This window comes from Phyllopteryx taeniolatus, chromosome 14, assembly GCF_024500385.1.
Source record: "Phyllopteryx taeniolatus isolate TA_2022b chromosome 14, UOR_Ptae_1.2, whole genome shotgun sequence".
Lineage (NCBI taxonomy): Eukaryota > Metazoa > Chordata > Actinopteri > Syngnathiformes > Syngnathidae > Phyllopteryx > Phyllopteryx taeniolatus.
Window position 1 is genome coordinate 2028417 of NC_084515.1, and position 21845 is coordinate 2050261.

The following is a 21845-nucleotide window of genomic DNA, read 5'->3' on the forward strand; positions in this document are numbered from 1 at the left end:
ACAGCTGCATTTTGAATTACACCAACAACAAAAAGACCAGAATTCGACCTAATCAGGCACCGGGGGATTGTGTTCCACCTAAAAAAGATGGACTGTAAATTCCACGTGAGCGTATATACCCCCTCCAACGAGGCACCCGGATGAATTACAACAGCGTTATCTGGCTATAAAGAGACACTTAGTGAAGGAGCCTCTACCAAGGCAGCAGCTGAAGTCGTCAACAAAGGCAACCTCGGCTCTCTCATACTCTCGCCCCGGACCCTTGGCACTCAGACGGTGTCGATAGCGAAGAGGCACACAGGCGTGTGACCGTCCGACAAAGACGCGGCTGTCTCTAAATCCTGGGTTGCTCTGACTGGGAATGCATCAACGACAAGGCGGCAATCAATTAAAAAACGTCCGTTGGAGAATTTCCGGCGGTTAAGGAGAGGTGGGGCTGAGGTCGGATGAGGGAAGTGATCCAAACCAAGAGGGGGAAGGTAATAAGGGCTCTTGTCAGTGGAAACAAGGTGAATTAATTCGTCCCAAGACTGCTCTCGTTCTTGTTTGTTTAATCGGCTGCTTTCAACGCCCAACAGCTAAGCATTATTTTCCCCAACCTTGAGAAACGCTAGTAGACGGATGGATGAACGGATGGACTAGTGGACTCATGTATTGAGCAGATGGACAGACAAACTAATAAACAGGTGGACTCTTGCATGGATGGATAGATGGAAGAACAGACTAATGGACAGATGGGTGGATGGGCGGAAAGACAGACAGACAATAGACGAGTAGACAGATGCATGAATGGATGGACAGATGGACAGACTAATGGACAGGTGGATGAATGGATGGATGAATGGATAGACAGGGCAGATGGACAGACTGATGGATGGACAGACTGATGACCAAGAGGATGGATCCATGGATTGCTGGTTAGCCAGACGGACTGATGATGAGTGAGCGGACGAACAGACGGGCACGTATGTATAGACGGATGTATGACAGACAGCCTGACACATGCTTGGACAGAGGTATGGGCAGATGTGAGTGGACGGATGCATGGAAGGCAGATGGCAGAATTTCTACGACCTTGAGCAACACTAGCAGACAGGTGCGCGAGCGATGAGAGATGCTTGAAGACTGATGTGTTTTTAAGAGGCCCGTTGAGTGCACAGCCACTTTGCTGAAATCCCCCAAAGCTCTGTTGATGTTAAAAGTAACATTAAACTGACGTAATTCATGAAAGAGAGACGGTGGTTGTCATCTTCTGTACCACTTCGGGGCGGAAGGGGGCACTAGAATCAATACCACAATATATGATAAAGTACCATTTTCTTAGCAGTGCATGGTCGGGCTAGCCGCTAAGCCAAGCTCCTCGCAGCTGCTTATATGCCCCTTAATAGCCAGCAAAAAGCAATCAGTGATGGGTGGCTCAGAGTGGCATACCTGATGTTCATCTTTATTAGTTAGCTTACAATGTAAGGTTTGCATTATCGTGGGCATATAAAAATAAAAATTTGTATATTGAGGGTAGCTGGGAGTGATTGGAAGAGAGGACCATGTCTGAATACAGTGGACCGCTGCCATTTGCGGGGGATAGCCCCACCACAAATAGCAAAAATCTGCGAATAGACGCCCATTATAATTGCATTATGATAACCCCAAAAATCTTGAATAAGCAAAGAACGGGGGTGGGAGAGTGGCATGATCACGATAACAGATCACTTGCCCTGGACCATCATCTCCAAAGTTTATCTGTACCAACCCCTTCCCCACTTATTTTATTATGTCTTCATTAGTGTGTCATTGCAATGTACCTTTTGTTATGCTGTGAATGCTGTGCTGTGATTGTATTTATTGTCTTTTGTGGAAAATTAAAAATTATAGATATATTTAAAAAAGGGTGTCAAACAATTGCATTGCCTTATTACACCGCAAAAACTGGTCTTAAAAAACGAGGACTGAAAGGAATGAAATTAGTACGAGATTACTTAATTCAAGCAAAATTATCTGCCAGTAGAACAGGGAAATTTGACTGAGCATGCTTTCTCATCTGAAAGCCACAGGCAAATAAATCCCAGCTCTACCGTTACGCCTCTGATGCGGCAATTCACGGAAAAGCTGGCATGAAAGCGCCTAATTGCTTGGCAGTGTCCCCCTTAAACAATATTCTCACATACTACATCAGAAGACAGCAAAATCACATGTCGATTTCAAGTCTCCATCACACATCAGTACCTTGCACACAGATCGTTTTAATGTGCAAAGTTGCAGTGGCTGGATTGTCAAGCAACTTTCCCGTCTTACTAGTAGTATCAGTGGGAGGTTTGTTTAACACCAGCGATTCAATGGCAACAGCAATGTTTGCTATCATCACAAATGTCAATGTGCTGGCTCTTTTACCGCTCACTTTGGTGAGCTCTATTTGAAAGGGCCAGGCGACTAAATCTCTACCGTTACGCCCCTGGATAAGTCAATTTAGGGAAAGCCAGCATGAAAGCGGCTAATTGCTGTCGACACGAAGGGGTGTGGGAGTTAAACTTGACAAGCTAAACTTCCTGCTATCACTATTAAATGCGGACCTCTGATATTACATCAAAAAACGGCAAATTCACAGGTCGACTTCACCCCCACATTCTATATTGGGACCTTACACACAAGACAGCAGGCCGGAAAATAGACACCAGTGTGAAAGGAACTCAAACTGAGTCATAATAATTAGCCCCATCGGGTAGCAATGGACCGAGTGGAATCAAACTATAGTTCTTCTTCCCGACAGCGTACCAATTCCACGAGTCCCATCTATTCCACGTCAGCGCTTACTATGGCGTTTGTGCACCCGCCGTTGTGTCAGCTCGCGAGCTTCCTCGGAGGGGAGGCACTAATTGCAGCACCAATTCCACAGCTGGATGTGCAGCCGTGCCGAGGGAAAAGTGGCTCTTGGAAGGCCATGCGGATTAGGCACGCCATCGGCCGGCTGTGCCCTGATTGCCCCGTGCTGACCCAATTACCGAGGTGCTGCCGCCAGGGGGAGAAGAGTACACAGGACAAGCCAGCCACCTGAAAAGCCAACGGACAGACAGACAGACAAATGAATGGATGATGAATGAATGGTTAGGCGGCTGGACGGACTGATGGACGGTGGATGGGCAGCTGCATGGAAAACTGAACGGACAGATGAATGAAATGATGGGCGGATGGATGAACAGACAGATTGATGGATGAGTGGATGATGTTTAGTGGATGGGCAGATAGACTGACAGATGAATGGATGGACAAACTGCCGGACAGAGAGATGAATGGCAAACGGACAAACAGTCAGAAGGACAGACTGATGGCCAGGTGGGTGGATGTACAGTATGCGAATGCGTGGCATATTTACAGATGGATGGATGGATGGCTGGCTGGCTGGATGGATGGATGGATGGACAGACTGACAGACAGATGGATATAAGATGTTGGGATGGTTGGATGTTCCTTAGTGTTGATTGGCGGTTCCTGTTTATCAGTTTAAGACCCACAATGAAAATTAAAGGTCACCAGTGTGTGACGAATTACCAACTTGGGGTTCATCCCCACCCCCCAGTTACCCCTTACAGGACCGCCTCTGTCTTAGTGGCCGGATGCCCACTTCCTGTTTGTTTACCACCGAATCCTCCGCGTGCCTGCCAAGAAAGCAACAGCGGGGCTAATGGCAGCACATTAGCCGTAGCGCACAAAAGCACAAGTAGGCGGAATGGAAGCTTGGAAGCCAGGCCCCGTGCCTGTTAACAAGGCTGACTGATAAGCGCTGACTCATAAACAAGCTGAGGTGCGACTTGCGGGCCCCGTGGGGGAATAACTCGCCAAAACCACGGTGACATTTAGAAGACAGCCTGAGATACTTTTACATTTGGATACACCAACTCGAACTCGGGCTATTTGCTGGATTCTGACTTGGGTTTACAGACCACCCGCTACCTGGCAAAAAAAGCAATTATACCTTCTGTTCACAGCGGCCCATAATAAAGGCACGGCAGCTGATTGATTAAAAAATATATTTTATTTTATTTTTTCACCGCAACCGGCACTCCCAAGTCCTGCTTTTATCTCCAGACATTTTCACAAACAAACACAAATAATCATGGGGGATTGACATAGGGATGGATGGACAGATAGAGGATGAATCGGTGTATAGATGGATAGATGAATGGAAAGGACAAATGGATGGATTGATGGGAGCGGATTGATGATGAATGGATGATCCAGACAGAACCATGGATGGCTGGATGGAAAGACTGATAGGCGGTTGGCTGGATGGGCGGGCAGACGGCTGAATGGATGGATAGATGGATGAGATGTCAGAGAGACCGAATGCTGTATGGGTGGGTAAATGAACGAAGGGATGGATGATCTGGACTCATAGGCGGCTGGATAATGGATAGATGGATGGTGGGTTATGTCCTCTGATGTCTCATGTGTTCATCCATTGATTTCCTGAGTTCAGTGTTCTCTCTCTCTAATACATAAAATTTAATAATTTATGCTCAGTAGATTTTTGTGCCTCAGGACCCTTTTAGTGCAGAGACTCCATTATGATGCCCTTCTTCTCCCACTACCCACCACGCCCTCATCCTCCTCCTCTTACACCTTCTCCTCTTTCTCACTGCTCTGCAGCAGTGTGACTGGCTGCTTCAGCAGCACAATCGCTAACAACCAGAGACTAAGAACAACCTCAGCCAAGGCTTTTTACCATTTGTCACTTGTGAAAGTAATGAGCAAGCTGCTCCGTATTGACATTTTGCTCACTTGGATCCAAAAGGGATTCTGGATCAGGACTTTACCTCTTTTAAGCAATTAAGATCCTACAAAAGCGCAACAAATTATGTTTCGACTAATGAGAGTCCACAGATTTAAAAGTGTAAAAACCCATTACACGGTGGTATTAGTATTTCACTCCACAGTCTCCACTTTGATGTGAGGTCCATTTTCTAACCCTAACCCCTAATCCTGAAAGGGAAACTGCTTGGAACCTTACCGCTAGCCCTAAACTTACACCAAAACGTTAAACCATAACTCTAAAAGGGAATCCGGTTGTAATCTTAACCCTAACCGTAAACTATAACCCTAACCCGACTCATGAATTGAACTCTAACCGCAACCCCTAATACTGCAAGGGAAGCAGGTTAAAATTTTATCCCAAACACTAAACCTACACGAAACCCTAATCTGTAACTCTAATCCTAAACCATCCATCCATCCATTATCTGAGCCGCTTCTCCTCACTAGGGTCGCGGGCATGCTGGAGCCTATCCCAGCTGTCATCGGGCAGGAGGCGGGGTACACCCTGAACTGGTTGCCAGCCAATCGCAGGGCACATAGAAACAAACAACCATTCGCACTCACAGTCATGCCTACGGGCAATTTAGAGTCTCCAATTAGTGCATGTTTTTGGGATGTGGGAGGAAACCGGAGTGCCCGGAGAAAACCCACGCAGGCACAGGGAGAACATGCAAACTCCACACAGGCGGGGACGGGGATTGAACCCCGCACCTCAGAACTGTGAGGCTGACGCTCTAACCAGTCGGCCACCGTGCCGCCCTAATCCTAAACCGATCCCTAAAATGGGAGCCAGTTGGAATCTTATACTCAGTAGTAACACTAATTTATAACCCAAAAACTCTTACCCTAACTCATAACATACAACCAAACCCTAATCAATGATCCTAAACTGTAACCTTAACCCTATCCCTTACGATACACCACAATCCTACATATAACTTAAAACTCCAACCCCCCTAACCCTAAACCCATACCCTGCAAGGCAACTACATTGAAATCTTAACCCTAATCCCTAGCCCTGAAAGGGAAGCAGATTGGATTCTTCGATCCATGATTTAACCCTAACCTCGTGAAAAGAGGCATAGTGCTCCAGAGGGTGTTTAAGGTCTGAAAGGTTCTCGTAGTCTTGATAAAATATGTATTTTGTGTTTTAGTGTCTGGCCCTTGTGTACATTCAAATTTAGTTCAAATTAGCGGATAGTATAGGGTTACACAACTAACTTTTTTTTTTGGAGTCACCACACCGCTGTTAAAAGTCAAGTCGAAGTTGATTAGTCGATGACGTCGTTGATGTCCTTTCAGTACAGAACAGTAGTCCCCAACGTTTTTTTGTGCCACAGACCAGTTTCACGTCAAGACACATTTTGATGGGCTGGGATAGATCAAATAAAAACAAAAATACAACTCACCATTACACTGAATTTAGTTGTACTTGTAAAACCACTACATAAAATGTTACCCACCATACACAAGGGAAATCTATAAAGTCAGAAAGCTGCACACAATCCTTGTCAGAGGTAACTATCATTCAGTCTCTGCTGCTCCAGTTGGCGGATGAGTAACATTCCTCTAAGGGATCTTCCTCATTGCGATGTTGCTGGAATGAAATAGGTCATTTTCTGGCTCTAACCATTCCGTGACCTCCCTCTCTGTCCCTCTGGGCTGGTGGTGGTGGTGGTTCTGATGGGTAGAGGGGCAAGGGGGGTTGGGTGTCGCTATATGCCATGTTTTCCCTTTCATTCTCCTGTCTGTTGAATTGTCATGTGTCCGACTCCTGGTTGCCTCCCGCGACTCTCCCTGGAGGAACTGAGCAGCTCGTTTGCCAACTCACCTGCGAGCGGGAATGGGGCAGAGGATTCATTGTGGCTATTTATTGTGGCACTCCGACAAATTCCCGTACTTAAGGTGATGATGAAAAGAAGCAAGTTTAACTCTGATTAATGTCTGCCTGCGGTGTGAACGGGGGCGGATGTTCTCATTTCCCTGCAGACGCGTCATCGCATTTGATCTAGTGTAAGTAATATTAGCATAAGTCTCGGGTGAGATGCCACATTTACCTACAAAAAGGGATCTTAAATACAAACTGAGACAAATATGAGCATAGTGATGGCAGGGCAAATGTGAACTACTGGCAAAGACAATCATACAAAGGAGAAATACTGGCCTCGCTCCGACTACAAAACGGTTAGGGTTTGGGGTTTAGGGTGATGGGTTAGGGTTTAGAGTTTCGGATTTGGGTTAGGAAATAGGGTTAGGGTTACAGTTTAGATTTAAGATTCCATCCTTGCTCCGTTCCCCCTCCTAACCTCCAAATATTGACGTTCTCATTCAAATACCATCACCCCAACACCGCATAATGACTCACCATGACAGACAAGATAATGCAAAACAGCACTGAAGGCCAAGCTAAGTAAGGATCGGTCGCCCATACATGGTCGCACCTCCCGGCGGCCACACTTTCATCAAAGGTGACGTCAGTCTGAACGCCGGCCAAGATCGTTAACAACAAAGTAAGGAGGAGTGCACGATTACCTTTGCTCACCGTTTCTACACCACTACCGCATGCATAATTCATCTTTCATAAACCATCTGAAGCAGCTGTCGCAGTGGAGTACAGTAAAAGTGTGGGTGTGCATGTGGGTGGGCAACCCAGGGAGATGTTCTGAAAATGCAAATGTGTAATATCCACCCGCAATTAAAATCCTAAAGCGTGAGGAGGCATGTTTCACCTGTGTCGCTCTGAAGTTGAGCTCGCCCACTGAAGTCAGCAACGGAACCGGAGCGATTACCGAGCAGGAGCGATTACACAACCAGACGGAACATTCTGGCTCCTTTGAAGCTCGCCGCGGGGTGGATATCCTTCCAAAGTCACACCGCGTTCACTACTGTAAGGCACACTCGTCCCTGTGCTCTGTTTGGAGTGCAAACACTCTTTTATTATTACTGTACATACACACGGCAAGAAACTGGGTAGCTGCAGCAAAGGGGTGACTGTGGCCCATGAACACATGGTTGGTCATTTTTTTCAGCATATGCTCAAATTTTACAGTGACGAATCTGCAGTGACAAGAGCGGGAGAAGTGAGTGTCGGGCATTAAACTTCACACCCTCAGCCCCGGCTTTTTCACCAATACCTTTAATATAGCCGTCATATCACCTCTGACGCTACCTCCTTCAACACCACCATTCACGTCTTTAAAGGTCCCATATTTTGGCTATTTAGACCTCCATAGAGTAACTCTCTCTCTAAGATGGACTTAGTATAAAAATGTCAATTTCATTTCAAAAAACACCTTGGTTTTGTCATACGAGTGCCCAAAAAAGGCCCTTCACAACTACTTCCGTTGGACCCAGTTTTGTATCCGCTTTGTCCATATTTGGCCTTAGACTGCCCCTTTCCTCTGATTGGTTCCTTTGTGTAGAAGACCCACTTGTGAGAGCACACATGTTTGTTATGTTGACAGTGATGGCTCGGGAGCAGAGAGGTAGGATTGGGGTTAGGAATCCTAGCGGTCCCGCTCGCAGGTGAGTTCGCTTCGCTAGTGACCTAGATAAGGTTGAGAAATTCGAATGACCTGATTTCAGGCCTCTCAGCAGAAAAACGTCTGGAACTCAGGAATGTGCAGATGATTTCACATTTACTGAGGCACCATAGAGCCAATATTACATCCCAAATACTACAAAAAGTTGGTTTGGTAAAATATGGCACCTTTAATAAGCATTGTGAATGGTGACCATTCCGCCTCTGATACTACGACAGAAGCTGGGAAATTAGTACCTTTCACCCAGAAAGAAACATTGGAAAAAGCTATCTTTGAGGAATACCTTTCACACAAAATAGCGACCCAGGACAATTCCTAAAAAAAATCCTGTCTTTATTAGGCAGTTACACCTCTGATACTAGACCCCATTCATGGCTTTAATAAGCATTATGAATGGTCGGCATCCTGCCTCTGATACTACCTCAGAAGTTGGGAAATTGGTATTTGCTACCTTTCACACAGAACATCAATGACTGTAATAGGAAGTGTTACGCCTCTGATACTTCCTTGGAAGGTGGGAAATCAGTACCGTTCACACAGAACGGGAACTTGAGAAAAAAAAACAGCGTATATCACTACCTTTCAAACAAAAAAACAGTGACCTGAGAAAAATGCTGAAAGTCAACAATGATACTACTTCTGAAGCCAGGAAATTTGCGGGTCGGCTTCAAAACCCTATTTTGTAGCAGTCCCTTTCACACTAAAACAGCCACCTGGAAAAAAACTGCAGAAAATTCCTGACTTTAATAGCCAGTGATACTGATTTGACCTCTGACCCCACGAAATTCGCAGATCAACTTCAATTGCTCATTACTGTGTCTGTACCTTTCACCCAGCCACCAAGGAACTAGCCGGGAAAACGACAACTCGGACCACCACCATTCAGTGTTGGTACCTTTCACACAGAAAAGCTAACCAGGGAAAAAATTCCCAGGTTTAACCGGCAGTCACAACCAACAAGTTACTAACAACAACCCCTAATTTCGTATTGGTACCATTCATAAGAATAGTGACCTGGGAAAAATGTTGGCAATTCCAGGCTTTAATATAATAGGCAGCGACCTATGAACCCAGGAAATTCACCGGTCAACATCAACCCTCCAGTTCAGTACTTTACTGGAAAAGACCAGCTTTTACATACAGTATAGTGTGAAAGGGGCTTTGGTTCACATGCAGAATCCATGGCCTGCATTAAGTGAGAAATTCTGTAAGCCCGTTTCACACTGACTGCCAAAGCTGTCCTTTTGCGCATGTCTTGTATAAAAGGTTACGCAAATTTTTCAGCTTCCCAGGTAGTACCACAGGTGGGATGGTGACGCCGTGTAAGGGGTTATGGTTTGGATTAGGTGTTTGACATGTAACACTAACTTTTCCCTCACTCTGTCTGAAAGGCACTGGTGAATAACGGGCAATGCTTCTGTTATGGCTCCACTTTAACTGGCTGTGTGAAAGGGGCTAAACTGTAATCTGTGTACTACAAGCACAAAAATAAACACATTGCTCAATGAAGTGTCAATCAAACAGGAGCATGGTGGGAAGTTTGATACAGCTCCGCTGTGTTTACTCCATATTTTTTTTTGTGCCCAACAGAGCGCATACGGTTCCTCCGCCAGCACTTGTTGACTATCAGACTAGGCTACCGCCCTCGGGTTTCTTCCTTGGCATGCTCTACCGCTCCGCCAGGTTTGGCAACAATTGGCCCAGCAGTTTGTTTGTTTTTTTGCATAAAATGCTAAGACATGAGCTCTGAACATGCAAAAAACATGACATCATCTCCCCAAACCAGGAAAACCCCTGGAGTTGACACAAGCTCCTACAGCCTTCTCAAAAAAAACATCCCAAGCTTCTCTGAACAGTTACCCTACAAGACCTTGCCAAAAAGTGATCCGTTTCAGGACCCCATTACAATGGAAATGCCAAAATATCTGTACCAAACAGGATCGAATTTGTGCAAATGTTTTTTGAATTTTACTTTTGGTTTACATGGTTTATTAAATTGTAAAACAGGAAGTGACAAGGCTCTGACAACCAATCCACTCTAACAGTGAAAAATTAACAAGGAAACCATACTATTGCAACCAGTACCAAGTACCAGTACTAGTTTCAGGGACCGTACCATAATAATGGAAATGCCCAAAAATTCAGTAACGGACGGAACCATAAACCACGTTGCCGCTGAGCAGTACTAGAAGTTTGCCACGGTATCAGTAAGTGGGAATCAATAAGTGGGAATCAGGACTTGATTTGATTTCAACATATCAACAGCTGGGAGATAATGTTTGATTATTCCGGATGCTCTTATTTTGTAACCCGCCCCCGGAAATACGGAGGTGACATCCTGCGACTTAAGGAAATAAATAAAATATAGGGCCAGTTATACAAAGCTATCTATTAGTAATATGATTATATAAATGAGTCATACCTGTCTTAATCCATGCTGGGTCAGATTCTGACGTTTCCAAAAGAGGCAGCTAAACAGAATAAACCATTAGCCAAAGAGCTTGTGTCTTGTATCCCTCGGTCTGCCTGTGGAGTGCTGTGTACCGCTGCGCTCTTTCACGTCGAGGTTTTGCTAATCTGCTGGTACGTTCACCTCTCAAAACGTGTTAAGTGACTTCACCAAATTAATTAATAGCGCCTCCATTTTCCAATCATCTCAACTACTGAAATTCTAAGCTACGATTGTGATTACACGTGATGACACTCCCACCATGGAGCCGGTGTCACATCCGGCTGACGCTGATTGAAGTCCAGCTTGCCGCAGGGTAATGTTGTGCGCCACCTTGGTTCTATCTAACAATAGCTACTGTACATGTCAAATGTTAAATGAAAGTCGATGCGTAAAGATTTGTGCGTGCTGGAAGGGAAGTATGTAACAAAATCGGACAACAGAGATTACGAAACAACATTATTCATCATTAACTATATACTATTTATCCTGCTCATCTAAAAATACATGTACATATATTTTGAAATGTTTTTATCTTAATATTGCATTTTCATTGTTAAATTTTTGTCTCATTCAAGGTGACTGAGCTGAGTGATGGGGCGGCGCTCTAGCATCCTCTATTAATCAGCCGCCACTGCTATGACTAATCAGGGTTTGCATTTTCCCCGCATGCATATATACCGTAGTGAACTGAACAATGAGCCATGTTTCCACCGAGACATACAGTTTAGTTTGCCGCCTTACAATATGTGCTGTTCAGGATTTAAACAGGCCACTTTGCATCAGAAAACCATCCCGTTGGACATACCAAAAACTCTTGTCATGTTCTGGTTTGGATCGGTAAATTGCAGTATTGCCTTTCCATTGCACAGAGTGCTCGGTTACACAACTGAACCACAACTCCATGAGTTCTAGTTCAGGTAGTCGTGGTACGGTTTGGATCAGTAAGTGCCAATCTGCATTGCATTTTCTACCGCACACCTACCGAACTGGAACGTAAACCATGTGTCCACTGAGCCTTACACATCAGTTTGCCAGGGTACAGTAAGTGCTGATCAAGATTTCATGATAAGATAACCAGACCATAATCAGCAAACCATAAGCATATAGTTGGATATTTTGGCCACCGCTTAAAATGCACCCAAAAATACTGTACCATACTGGACTGAACTGGACTACAAGGTGGAAATGAGGCCAAAGGTCCTTGTGTGTGTTCCCATGGACATACATATGCCTCATACGTGGTTGGCTCAACTGGGTGGTGATGGGAGTGTCCCATGTGGTTAGTTGCACTCCAGTGCTCTCCTTGTCATCATATAGGAAATCAGTAAAAAGCCCCAACAGATAAGAGGCATAGAAAGAGAAAAAGCAGGATGTGAGGTCAGAGCCCACCACACCCCACTCCTCAGTAGGAGTGTAAGGGGTCCGAGGAGGGGGTCGGTGGCTAATGTCAGTGGGTACTCACCAAAAACGACGTTGCTGCGAACCGCACAGTGTAGCGTCATTACGCCGACAATCCATAACGGAGCTGATGGGAAAGCCATGCTCAGTCGCTCGGATATCCCGCTCGTTGGCTTCCAATTGTGGGCCAGGGGGAGAGCTCAAAGGAGGAAGTGATGGGAGAGGTCCCGATGGAAGTTACCTGCGGGAAGAAGGCAGGGTGGTTAATGGTTTGTTATTTGTGTACTCTGTCTCCTGCCATGAATATACGACCTCATGCATGAATCGATCGGCTTGTGTCATAACACGCTGAAGTGGGGAATGGGAGTTGAAGGGCGAGTGGGGAATGAAGAGGGGGGTGTATTGACGGTAACGAGCGGGAGAGGAATGACGGAATGAGGGGGGATTGAATAAGACCAAAACAACATTGGTGGACCACAATCGCAATAACCGCTTCAAAAACAGTGTCGCGGTCGAAATAACACATTTGACAAAGATTGATTATTATTGCGGACTGAGGCAAAGCCATTGACTATGCTAACGTTAGCATGCGTAGTTATGGTTGTTGTTTCTTCTGTGGAAAAGCATCAATAGGGAGCCATGCAGTGGAAAAGTCTCAGGACGAGTAGAGCCATGTAGTGGGAAAAGGTCAATAGCGAGCAGAGGTGGATCTCAATGAACTACATTTACTTAGTTTCAGTTACTTAACTCATTAACTGCCAGCTGTTTTCAAAGCAGATTGGCAGCTGTTTTAGAGCATTTTGACTGATTTTTCAAGACCCACAAAATATTGTGCTCTGTTACAATACACTAATATAAGCACCGAACCTAGCAAAAGAAATGTGAGCCTGTCTTTGTGATGTTTCAGATTGTTCTACATGACTTGGTTTTAACTGTTTTTCTGGTCCTGACTTGACAGAGTGGCCCATTCAAATGGTGATCATTGCAGTAGAAAGCATCAATAGTGAGCCTTGCAGTGGAAAATGGTCAATAGCAAACCATGCTATGGAATAGTGAACCATGCAGTAGAAAAGCATCAACTGTGCAGTGAAACATAGTGTCAGTAGCGTGCCATGAAGTAGACTAGCATCAACTGAGCAACAGAAGGCATTAACAGCGAGCTGTGCTGTGGGAAAAAGTGCCAATCGCGAATTATGCAGTGAAAAAAGGGTCAGTAGTGAGCCATGAAGTAGAATGGCAATCTGTGCAGTGAAAAAGTAATTGTTGTGCAGTGGAGAAGTGCCAATAGCGAACCATGCAGTAGAATATCGAGCTATGTATTTGAAAAGCACCAATCGCACGCTGTGCCATCGAAAAGGATCAATTGTGATCAATACAGAGAAAAAGTTCAAGGTTGAAAATTGTGAAGTGGAACAAAAAACTGTGGGCATTGCGAGCGGTATGGCGAAAAAGAATCTATTACAATAGCAATTCCAGTGGCATAGCTGTTCAGTGAACAAGTGACTGTTGAGCATCTATGTACAAGTGGAAAAGCATCCATTTCAAAATATGTACAGTACAATATTGATCCATGCAGTGGAATAGTGTCTATTGAGCAGTGCAAAAGCATCAATTGTTGGCCATGGAGTGGAATTACAAGTCTTGCAGAGCAAAAGGGTCAGTAGTGAGTTGAGCCATGCAGTTGAAACGATTCAGTATTGAGCATTGCAGTGGAATGACAACCCGTCCAGTGGAAAAATATCTATTGAGCAATGGAAAAACATCAACAACATTCGCAAACTGTACAGTGGAAAAGGGTCAGTAGCAAGGAGGACTATGGTCAGTAGTGAGCCAAGAAGTGCAATGGAAAAGCATCCACAGCAGTCTGTGTATGAGAAAAAAAGCCAATAGTTAACAATGCAGTGGAAAAGGGGTCAGTACAGTGGAAAAGCATCAATTTTGAGGAACAGTGCAACCTCGATAGAACGGACTAAGACGGGTGCGGGGTCGGCCGATATAGTCAATGTCCGTTACATTGAAACGCTTTTTTTTTTTTTTTTTTTGAGGCCATATGCAGCCATAATGCTGTACAGTACAAAATTAATGTTTTGTCGATATTTTTCATGGCCTAAAACACCCAGAACAGTCCAAAGTTATTGTAAATAAAGAAATTTGTGTTTTGTATTCTCTCTCTCTCTATACGCACAATAGACACGGCCGCCACGTCAATATCACACATTCAACATGGCCACCACGTCAATACCCTACTTTCAACATGGCTGCCACATAGGCACGGGAGGCACGTCTTTTGAAATTGAATCAAGTCATATTGTATATCTGTGACCCGGAAATACGTCAGTCCCCTTCTGTGCCTGTATTGCGCCACAGCGCCAGTAAACAACACCGGCCAATTCTGGAACTAACAGACTTTGCCAACGGCAGTTTAAGTAACAAATGAAAACTAGTTTTGGACACATTGTTGAGACCCAACGAACTTTTTTATCCGATATTTGTTATATTGGGGTCCGTTTTACCAAGGTACCACTGTATACTGTATAGAATACCTTCTACTGCAGATTTGAAAAGGACAGTTTCACACCACACACCAACCCGGCCCCACCCGCGACCACAATCACACCTCTGACCTCTGCGTTAACCATCCATGAACAGGATGTGAGACGCATCTTCAAACAACAAAAGATTAACAAAGCGGCAGGCCCGGACCACGTGTCTCCATCCTGCCTCAAAGTCTGCGCGGACCAGCTCGCGCCAGTCTTCACTCAGATCTTCAACAGATCACTGGAAATGTGCGAAGTTCCATCCTGCTTCAAACGCTCCACCATCATCCCAGTCCCCAAGAAACCTGCAATCTCGGGTCTGAATGACTACAGGCCTGTCGCTTTGACATCTGTGGTCATGAAGTCCTTTGAACGTCTTGTGCTGGACCACCTCAAGAGTGTCACAGGTCCCCTGCTGGACCCCCTGCAGTTTGCCTACCAAGCGAACAGATCTGCGGATGATGCAGTCAACATGGGACTGCACTTCATCCTAGAACACCTCGACAGTGCAGGGACCTACGCGAGGATCCTGTTCGTGGACTTCAGCTCAGCGTTCAACACCATCATCCCTGAACTCCTTTCATCCAAGCTTCTCCAGCTCAGCGTCTCACCTGCCATCTGCCAGTGGATCTACAGCTTTCTGACGGGCAGGACACAGCAGGTCAGGCTGGGGGAGGCCACCTCATCCACACGCAGCATCAGCACTGGGGCGCCCCAAGGTTGTGTCCTCTCTCCGCTGCTCTTCTCTCTCTACACGAACGACTGCACCTCAGCGAACCCGACTGTCAAACTCCTGAAGTTTGCAGATGACACCACTGTCATCGGCCTCATCAAGGACGGTGACGAGTCTGCATATCGACAGGAAGCGGAGCGGCTGGAGCTGTGGTGCGGCCGACACAACCTGGAGCTGAACACGCTCAAGACTGTAGAGATGATCGTGGACTTCAGGAGGCATCCTTCGCCACAGCTGCCCCTCACGCTGTCCAGCTGCCTTGTGTCAACCGTCGAGACCTTCAAGTTCCTGGGAATTACAATCTCCCAGGACCTGAAGTGGGCGACTAACATCAACTCCGTCCTCAAAAAGGCCCAGCAGAGGATGTACTTCCTGCGGCTTCTGAGAAAGCATGGCCTGCCACCGGAGCTGCTGAGACAGTTCTACACAGCGGTCATCGAATCAGTCCTGTGTTCTTCCATCACAGTCTGGTTTGGTGCTGCTACAAAAAAGGACAAACTCCGACTGCAACGGACAATCAAAACTGCTGAAAGGATTGTCGGTACCCCCCTACCCACCCTTGAGGACTTGCACGCTGCCAGAACTAAGACAAGGGCGTGCAAAATCCTCTCGGACCCTCCCCACCCCGGTCACCAGCTCTTCCAGCTCCTTCCCTCAGGTAGGCGCTACCGATCAATGCAAACTAGAACTAGTAGACATTCCAACAGCTTCTTCCCTCTTGCAATCAACTTCTTGAACAGCTAACTTACAATTCCATTACAACAAGCTGGCAATTTTTTGACTTGAGTTCGTTGTCACATTTCTGTATTCTGTATTATGTATTACTCGTGCACTCACTGTAGTTGTCTCGCCGTGCTGCACTATTTGCATATAGTGGCCACTCATGCCAGAGTAGTATCTGCTTCATTTGCACACTGATTGAGGAGTATCTGTAACATTTGCACAACCATTGTCCCAGATTATCGCAGTACTCGTCACTTTAAACCGCATACACTCCTTGAAGTCTCAGTGCCCTTTGCACAATGGTCGTTGCACCGGACTATTGCGTCATTAGCCATTCGAACTGAGGACTCTGCATCTTTTTGCACAATTGTTGTTTGTTGTTGTTTTTTGTCAATGTCTTTATGTCTCCAAAGTGTTCTGTAAATTGACTGTCTGTTGTACTAGAGCGGCTCCAACTACCGGAGACAAATTCCTTGTGTGTTTTGGACATACTTGGCAAATAAAGATGATTCTGATTCTGATTCTGATTCTGATATTTTCAAGGACCGATTGTGATCCATGCAGTCGTAACAGAGGCGTCCTGTGCAGTCCAGCCACCTCTGCGATCAAACCTGCGCACCACCGCCATCACCAGTTGAGCATTTAATGCACTAACTGCTAGGCTAAAACCCGGGCTGTTAACCTACCGGGCAGCAGAGTCTTAGGGTAATGGATGAGTGACGTTCACTGACACTGTCGCCAAGGGCTCCCTGGCACCCATTACACAGTAGGAAAAGTGTCTACTGTGCAACGGAAAAGCATCAATTGCAAGTAGAAAACTATCAATAGTGAACGGTGTAGTGGAAATGCTAACTATAGAGTGGAAAAAGGTCATGAGTGATACGTGCAGTGAAATAGCAACTATTGTGTGCCATGCAGTGAACTAAGCAAGTCTAGCGGTAGAAAAGTGTTATTAGCAAATCAACCATCTTCAAGACCACTTGTCATTAGGGTGGCGGGTGAGCTTGGAGCTAGGGCTGCATGATATATTGTTTGAGCAACGTCATCACAATGTGTGCTTGCGCAATTGTCACATCACATGGTCCTGGAATGTAAGAGGCCAAAGAACTTTGGTACCCAACATACACTGCGCGCATCATTCCACCAATCACATTTGTACTATGAATTATTTGACAGAAAGCAAAACATTCTCCAAATAAGAGGCAAAATGTTCTTGCTTTAAGTTGTTTATTTGTCACTCCCAGCTGTAGTTTAATTTAAAACTGTCAAGCAAAAAAATGAGGACACAGGAAACAATTTCACGCCTGCATTTAATCTACAGCATAGCTCTTCAGAATGCAACGAACAAACAACGGATTACACTTGAGGGGAGGGGCGGGTGGAGAGCTACGGCTGCATTGAAGGGGCACACACTTAAGGTGCACGCTCAACTTATGGTGTTGGTTAAACTAATGCACTAAAATAAAGAAATACTCATGCATAATATGTTAAAATGTGTAAAATAACTGATTTATTAAAAACAAATGAACAGTGTTAGTAATGTGCTAATGACTACACAGTATAACTGGCCATGAAAATAAATTATTTGAACTTCATGTCTGGTTGTCAGTACTACAGTGCATTTAAATAAAGGTAGACTTCACACAAATGATTCAGCTTACTTCTGTGCTCTATTGAGCAGAATTTAGCTAATTTTATTATTTTTATTTTTATTTTTATCATAAACTGTCCAAACAATACATGTTACCCTTTCATTTTTTTTTTCCACATTGAAATATATATTGCAGGTTTATGAAAAATCGCAATGTCATTTTTTTCTCCAATCTCTTGCAGCCATACTTGGAGACTAGCCGAGCTGACTTGGGGAACAAGGCGGAGTACACCCTGGACTGGTCGCCAGCCAATCGCAGCCAGGAGTGAGCCGTGCAATGCAAAAGGACCCAATAGAGAACCGACCAGTAGAAAAGTGTCTATTGAGCGATGGGAAAAACATCAATAGCGAAATATGCAGTGAAGGATCAGTTGCGAGTCGAACCTTGCAGCGGGATATAAACTACCGGGCAGTGCCAAAGCATCACTGCATTTTACTGAGCAATGTAAAAAGCATCAATGACTCGACACGCAGTGTAAAAAGCAAGCAAGTAGTGCAGCGTAAAAGGGAATATCGGTGTTTACAAGCAGTGTGAAGTGAAGCTGAAAAACTCTGCTTTTAATGGGAATTAACAAAGCGGCACTCAGGTGCACCTGTCCGTCCCACACACGCGCGCGTCTGAAAATAGCCGCGCGCGCACGCTCATTGTCACCACCGCGCAGCCAGCGAGCGAGCGAGCGTCGCCTGCGGGACGGGCGGACGGTTAGGGCGGGGAAAGGGAGGAGGGAAAGGATGGAGGATGGGGTTCGATTATTGCAACACACTTTATTTAGCACGTCATAACAGTAATGTCCGACGAGAACAACACGTGATGGTGACGACGATGAAGGCACTTTTTTTTTTTTACTCTATGTACAGTGAGAGCCTTTTCCAAACTAGTAAAACAACAACACACGAAGCAACACAAAGGGATTAGGATGTTGATGATCTCGCATAACAGATTAAAGCGCGCACGCGCCAGTGAGGGCAGTGTGCTCACCGTGCACGCGCACGCACATTCCTGCAGACGCGTGACAGGTGTCTCGACTATCACGCTCCCTCCCAAAATAACAAGAAAAACACTAAGGAAGGGTAAGAAGTGTGCACACGCACCGTTACGTTCCGCCTCTCGTTGTCTCCACTTAGGTCCGCTGTTCGCGTTTCCCTCCCGCGTGACGCTCTCTCTCTCTCTCTCCTTTGCGTCTTCTTCTCCTACTCCACTTCTCTTTTTCCTACTCGCTTCTTCTTTTTAACCTCCTCCTTCTTGTTGTTGCGTGTGTTGTTGTTGTTGTTGTTGTTGTTGTTTTCACTCCCCCCCCCCCTTTTCACGCGCTTCTCTGCACACGGCTGCCGCTCACTGCAGCAAAACACAGTCTGGACTGGATGGAGAGCGAGGGAGGGAGGGACGAGCGAGGGAGAGAGAGAGAGATGGAGAGAGGGAAGGCGTGAGGGAGGGGATTTTAATAGCATTTGGCTCACAACGAACGAAAGAACAGAGCAGGCTCGGGCCGGAGCCAAGGGAAGAAAAAGGAAGGGGGGTTGTGTGTGTGTGTGTGTGTGTGTGTGTGTGTGTGTGTGTGTGAGAGAGAGAGAATAATACGTCATCATCACTATTGTCGAGGAGAATAAACTAGAGGTGAACAAAAAGGCCACGAGAATAGTCAGCAGCTTTGGATGTGTCAATAACAGAGCTGTAGTACATGAATAAATAATATATAGACAGGAGACTAGATTATATTATGCATGCTAGATATGCAGATATGAATGTGAAAAGCAGCAAGAATAGTCAGTAGCATTGTATGTAGTCAGCAAAAATGATACATGTCAATAAAGTAGCAACATGTAAATACATTTTTAAAAATTCATATTCAGTGTCATAGCACCTGGTCCGAGCCTACAACACCTTCATGAAGGTGGGAGGGGGGCCTTGAGGACGGAACTTTGCTTGAATGTAATTATTTGTCAACGGGGTGGGTCTTCCGGCCCCCTGCCACACAGGACTATCCCAGCTATCTTCGGGTGAGAGGCGAGGTACAGCCTGAACTGGTCCGCAGCCAATCACAGGGCACACATAAACAAACAACTATTCACACTTACATTCACACCTACGGGCAATTTAGAGTCTTCAATTAAGCTACCATCCATGTTTTTTGGGATGTGGGAGGAAACCCGAGTACCCCGAGAAAACCCATGCAGGCATGAGGAGAACATGCAAACTCCACACAGGCGAGGCCTGTCGACCACCGTGACGCTCAGACATTATTAAATTAACTTAAAGTGATTAACATTTATTTTTGGTGGCCTAACCCTCACTTGCAATAATTATATATTGTATTGTGTTGGCAGTATGTTTTGGGTCATTGTCTTGTTGCATGATGAAGCTTCTCCCGATTAGTTTGGATGCATTTTTCTGTAAATTGCCAGAATAGCCCAAGCTATTACCCCCACCATGCTTCACAGATGAGCTTTTGTGTTTTGGACCATAAGCAGATCCTACTCCATACTTTGGCCTTTCCATCACTTTGCTAGAGGTTACACTTGGCCTCATCAGTCCAAAAAACTGGCTCATCTCTTCTTTGCAAAATCCAATCTGGCCTTCTGATTCTTTTTGATGAAGAGTGGTTTGCATCTTGTGGTATGGGCCTGTATATTTCTTCTCTCGAAGTCTTCTTCGAACAGCTGATTGTGATACCTTCACCCCTGCCCTGTGGAGGTTTGCAAAGCATCTTGTCTGACAATTTATAGAAGAATGCATCCAAACTAATCGGGAGAAGCTTCATCATGCAACAAAGCAATGACCCAAAACACACAGCCAACACAAAAAAGGACTTCATCAGGGAGAAAAAGTGAAAGGTCTTAGACTGTCCAAGTCAGTCACCGGACCTTAACCCGATAGAGCATGCATTTAACCTCCTGAAGAAGAGACTGAATGGAGAAGCCCTCAGAAACAAACAAGAACTGAAAGAGGCTGCAGTAAAGGCCTCGAAAAGCATTCCAAATGAAGCATGCAACAATCTGGTGAAGTTAATGGGTCGCAGGCTTGATGCAGTTATTGCAAGTAAGGGTTATACCACCAAATATAAATTGTTATTCACGTTAAGTTAATTGAATAATGTCTGTCCCAATACCTTTGCTCACTTGAAAAGTGGGTGGCTTCTAACAAAAGGTGCTCTGTCCTCTGAGTTTTTTTTAACACATCTAGATGTAAATAACATGAAATGAAAGCTGCCATTCAGAACTTTTGTTTTATATTCATCTTTTGATCTGAAACCCAAATGTCTTCAGTATAGAACAAAAATAAAGGAATTGACCTTTCCGTTCCAATGCTTTTGGAGAACACTGTATATGCATACGTGAATGTATCTGTGTAGATTCTCAGTTATCCAGGTCATGGTAATGCACATTGTGAATGTGAACTAAAGCAGCAAGAATAGTCAGCAGCGTTGGATGTAGCAAAAAATATAATGTCAATAAAAGTGTCTAGAAATAGATAAATGATATACAAACACAAGCTAATGCTATATTATGCATACTATATAAGCAGATGTGAATGTGACCAAAAATCAGCAATAGTCAGCAGCGTTGTATGTAGGAAAAAAAACGATATATGCATTAATAAAGTAGTGATACATGAATAAGTAAATATTGTTTATCATATTCAATATTGTGCAATGTTCATGCTATCTATGCAAATGTGAAAGTGAACAAAACGCAGCAAGAATAGTCAACAGCAAGGTATGCAGCAAAACAATACATGTAGCTAAACATGAATGAATAATACATAAAGAGGATGATACTAAGTGAAGCTTACTATACAGTACATGTAGATTTGAAAGTGAACAAAAGCAGCAAGAACAGTCAGCAATGTTGGATGTAGCATACATACATACATGACATACATGTCAAAAAGAAGTGATTAATATAAAAATACATACTGTAGTTTACAGTGATGTACAACAACTTGATAGTGTCATATTTTGATATCACAATATTAAATAACCTTTAAACAATTCATACAAAAAGA

General features: G+C 44.8%; 1 protein-coding gene across 2 annotated transcripts in view; it reads right to left on the reverse strand.

Annotated features, from left to right (window-relative positions):
- cadm3 (cell adhesion molecule 3) overlaps nt 1-19204 on the reverse strand; it is a 146908-nt gene extending 127704 nt beyond the window's left edge. For both annotated transcript variants that reach the window (XM_061796567.1, XM_061796566.1), the window contains exons 1-2: nt 18935-19204; nt 12263-12439 (exon numbers count right to left, since the gene is read on the reverse strand). In XM_061796567.1, the coding sequence (XP_061652551.1) occupies nt 12263-12341 (79 nt within the window). In that variant the 5' untranslated portion in view covers nt 12342-12439; nt 18935-19204. The remainder of the gene's footprint in view (nt 1-12262; nt 12440-18934) is intronic.
- Between the last annotated feature and the right edge of the window lie 2641 nt (nt 19205-21845).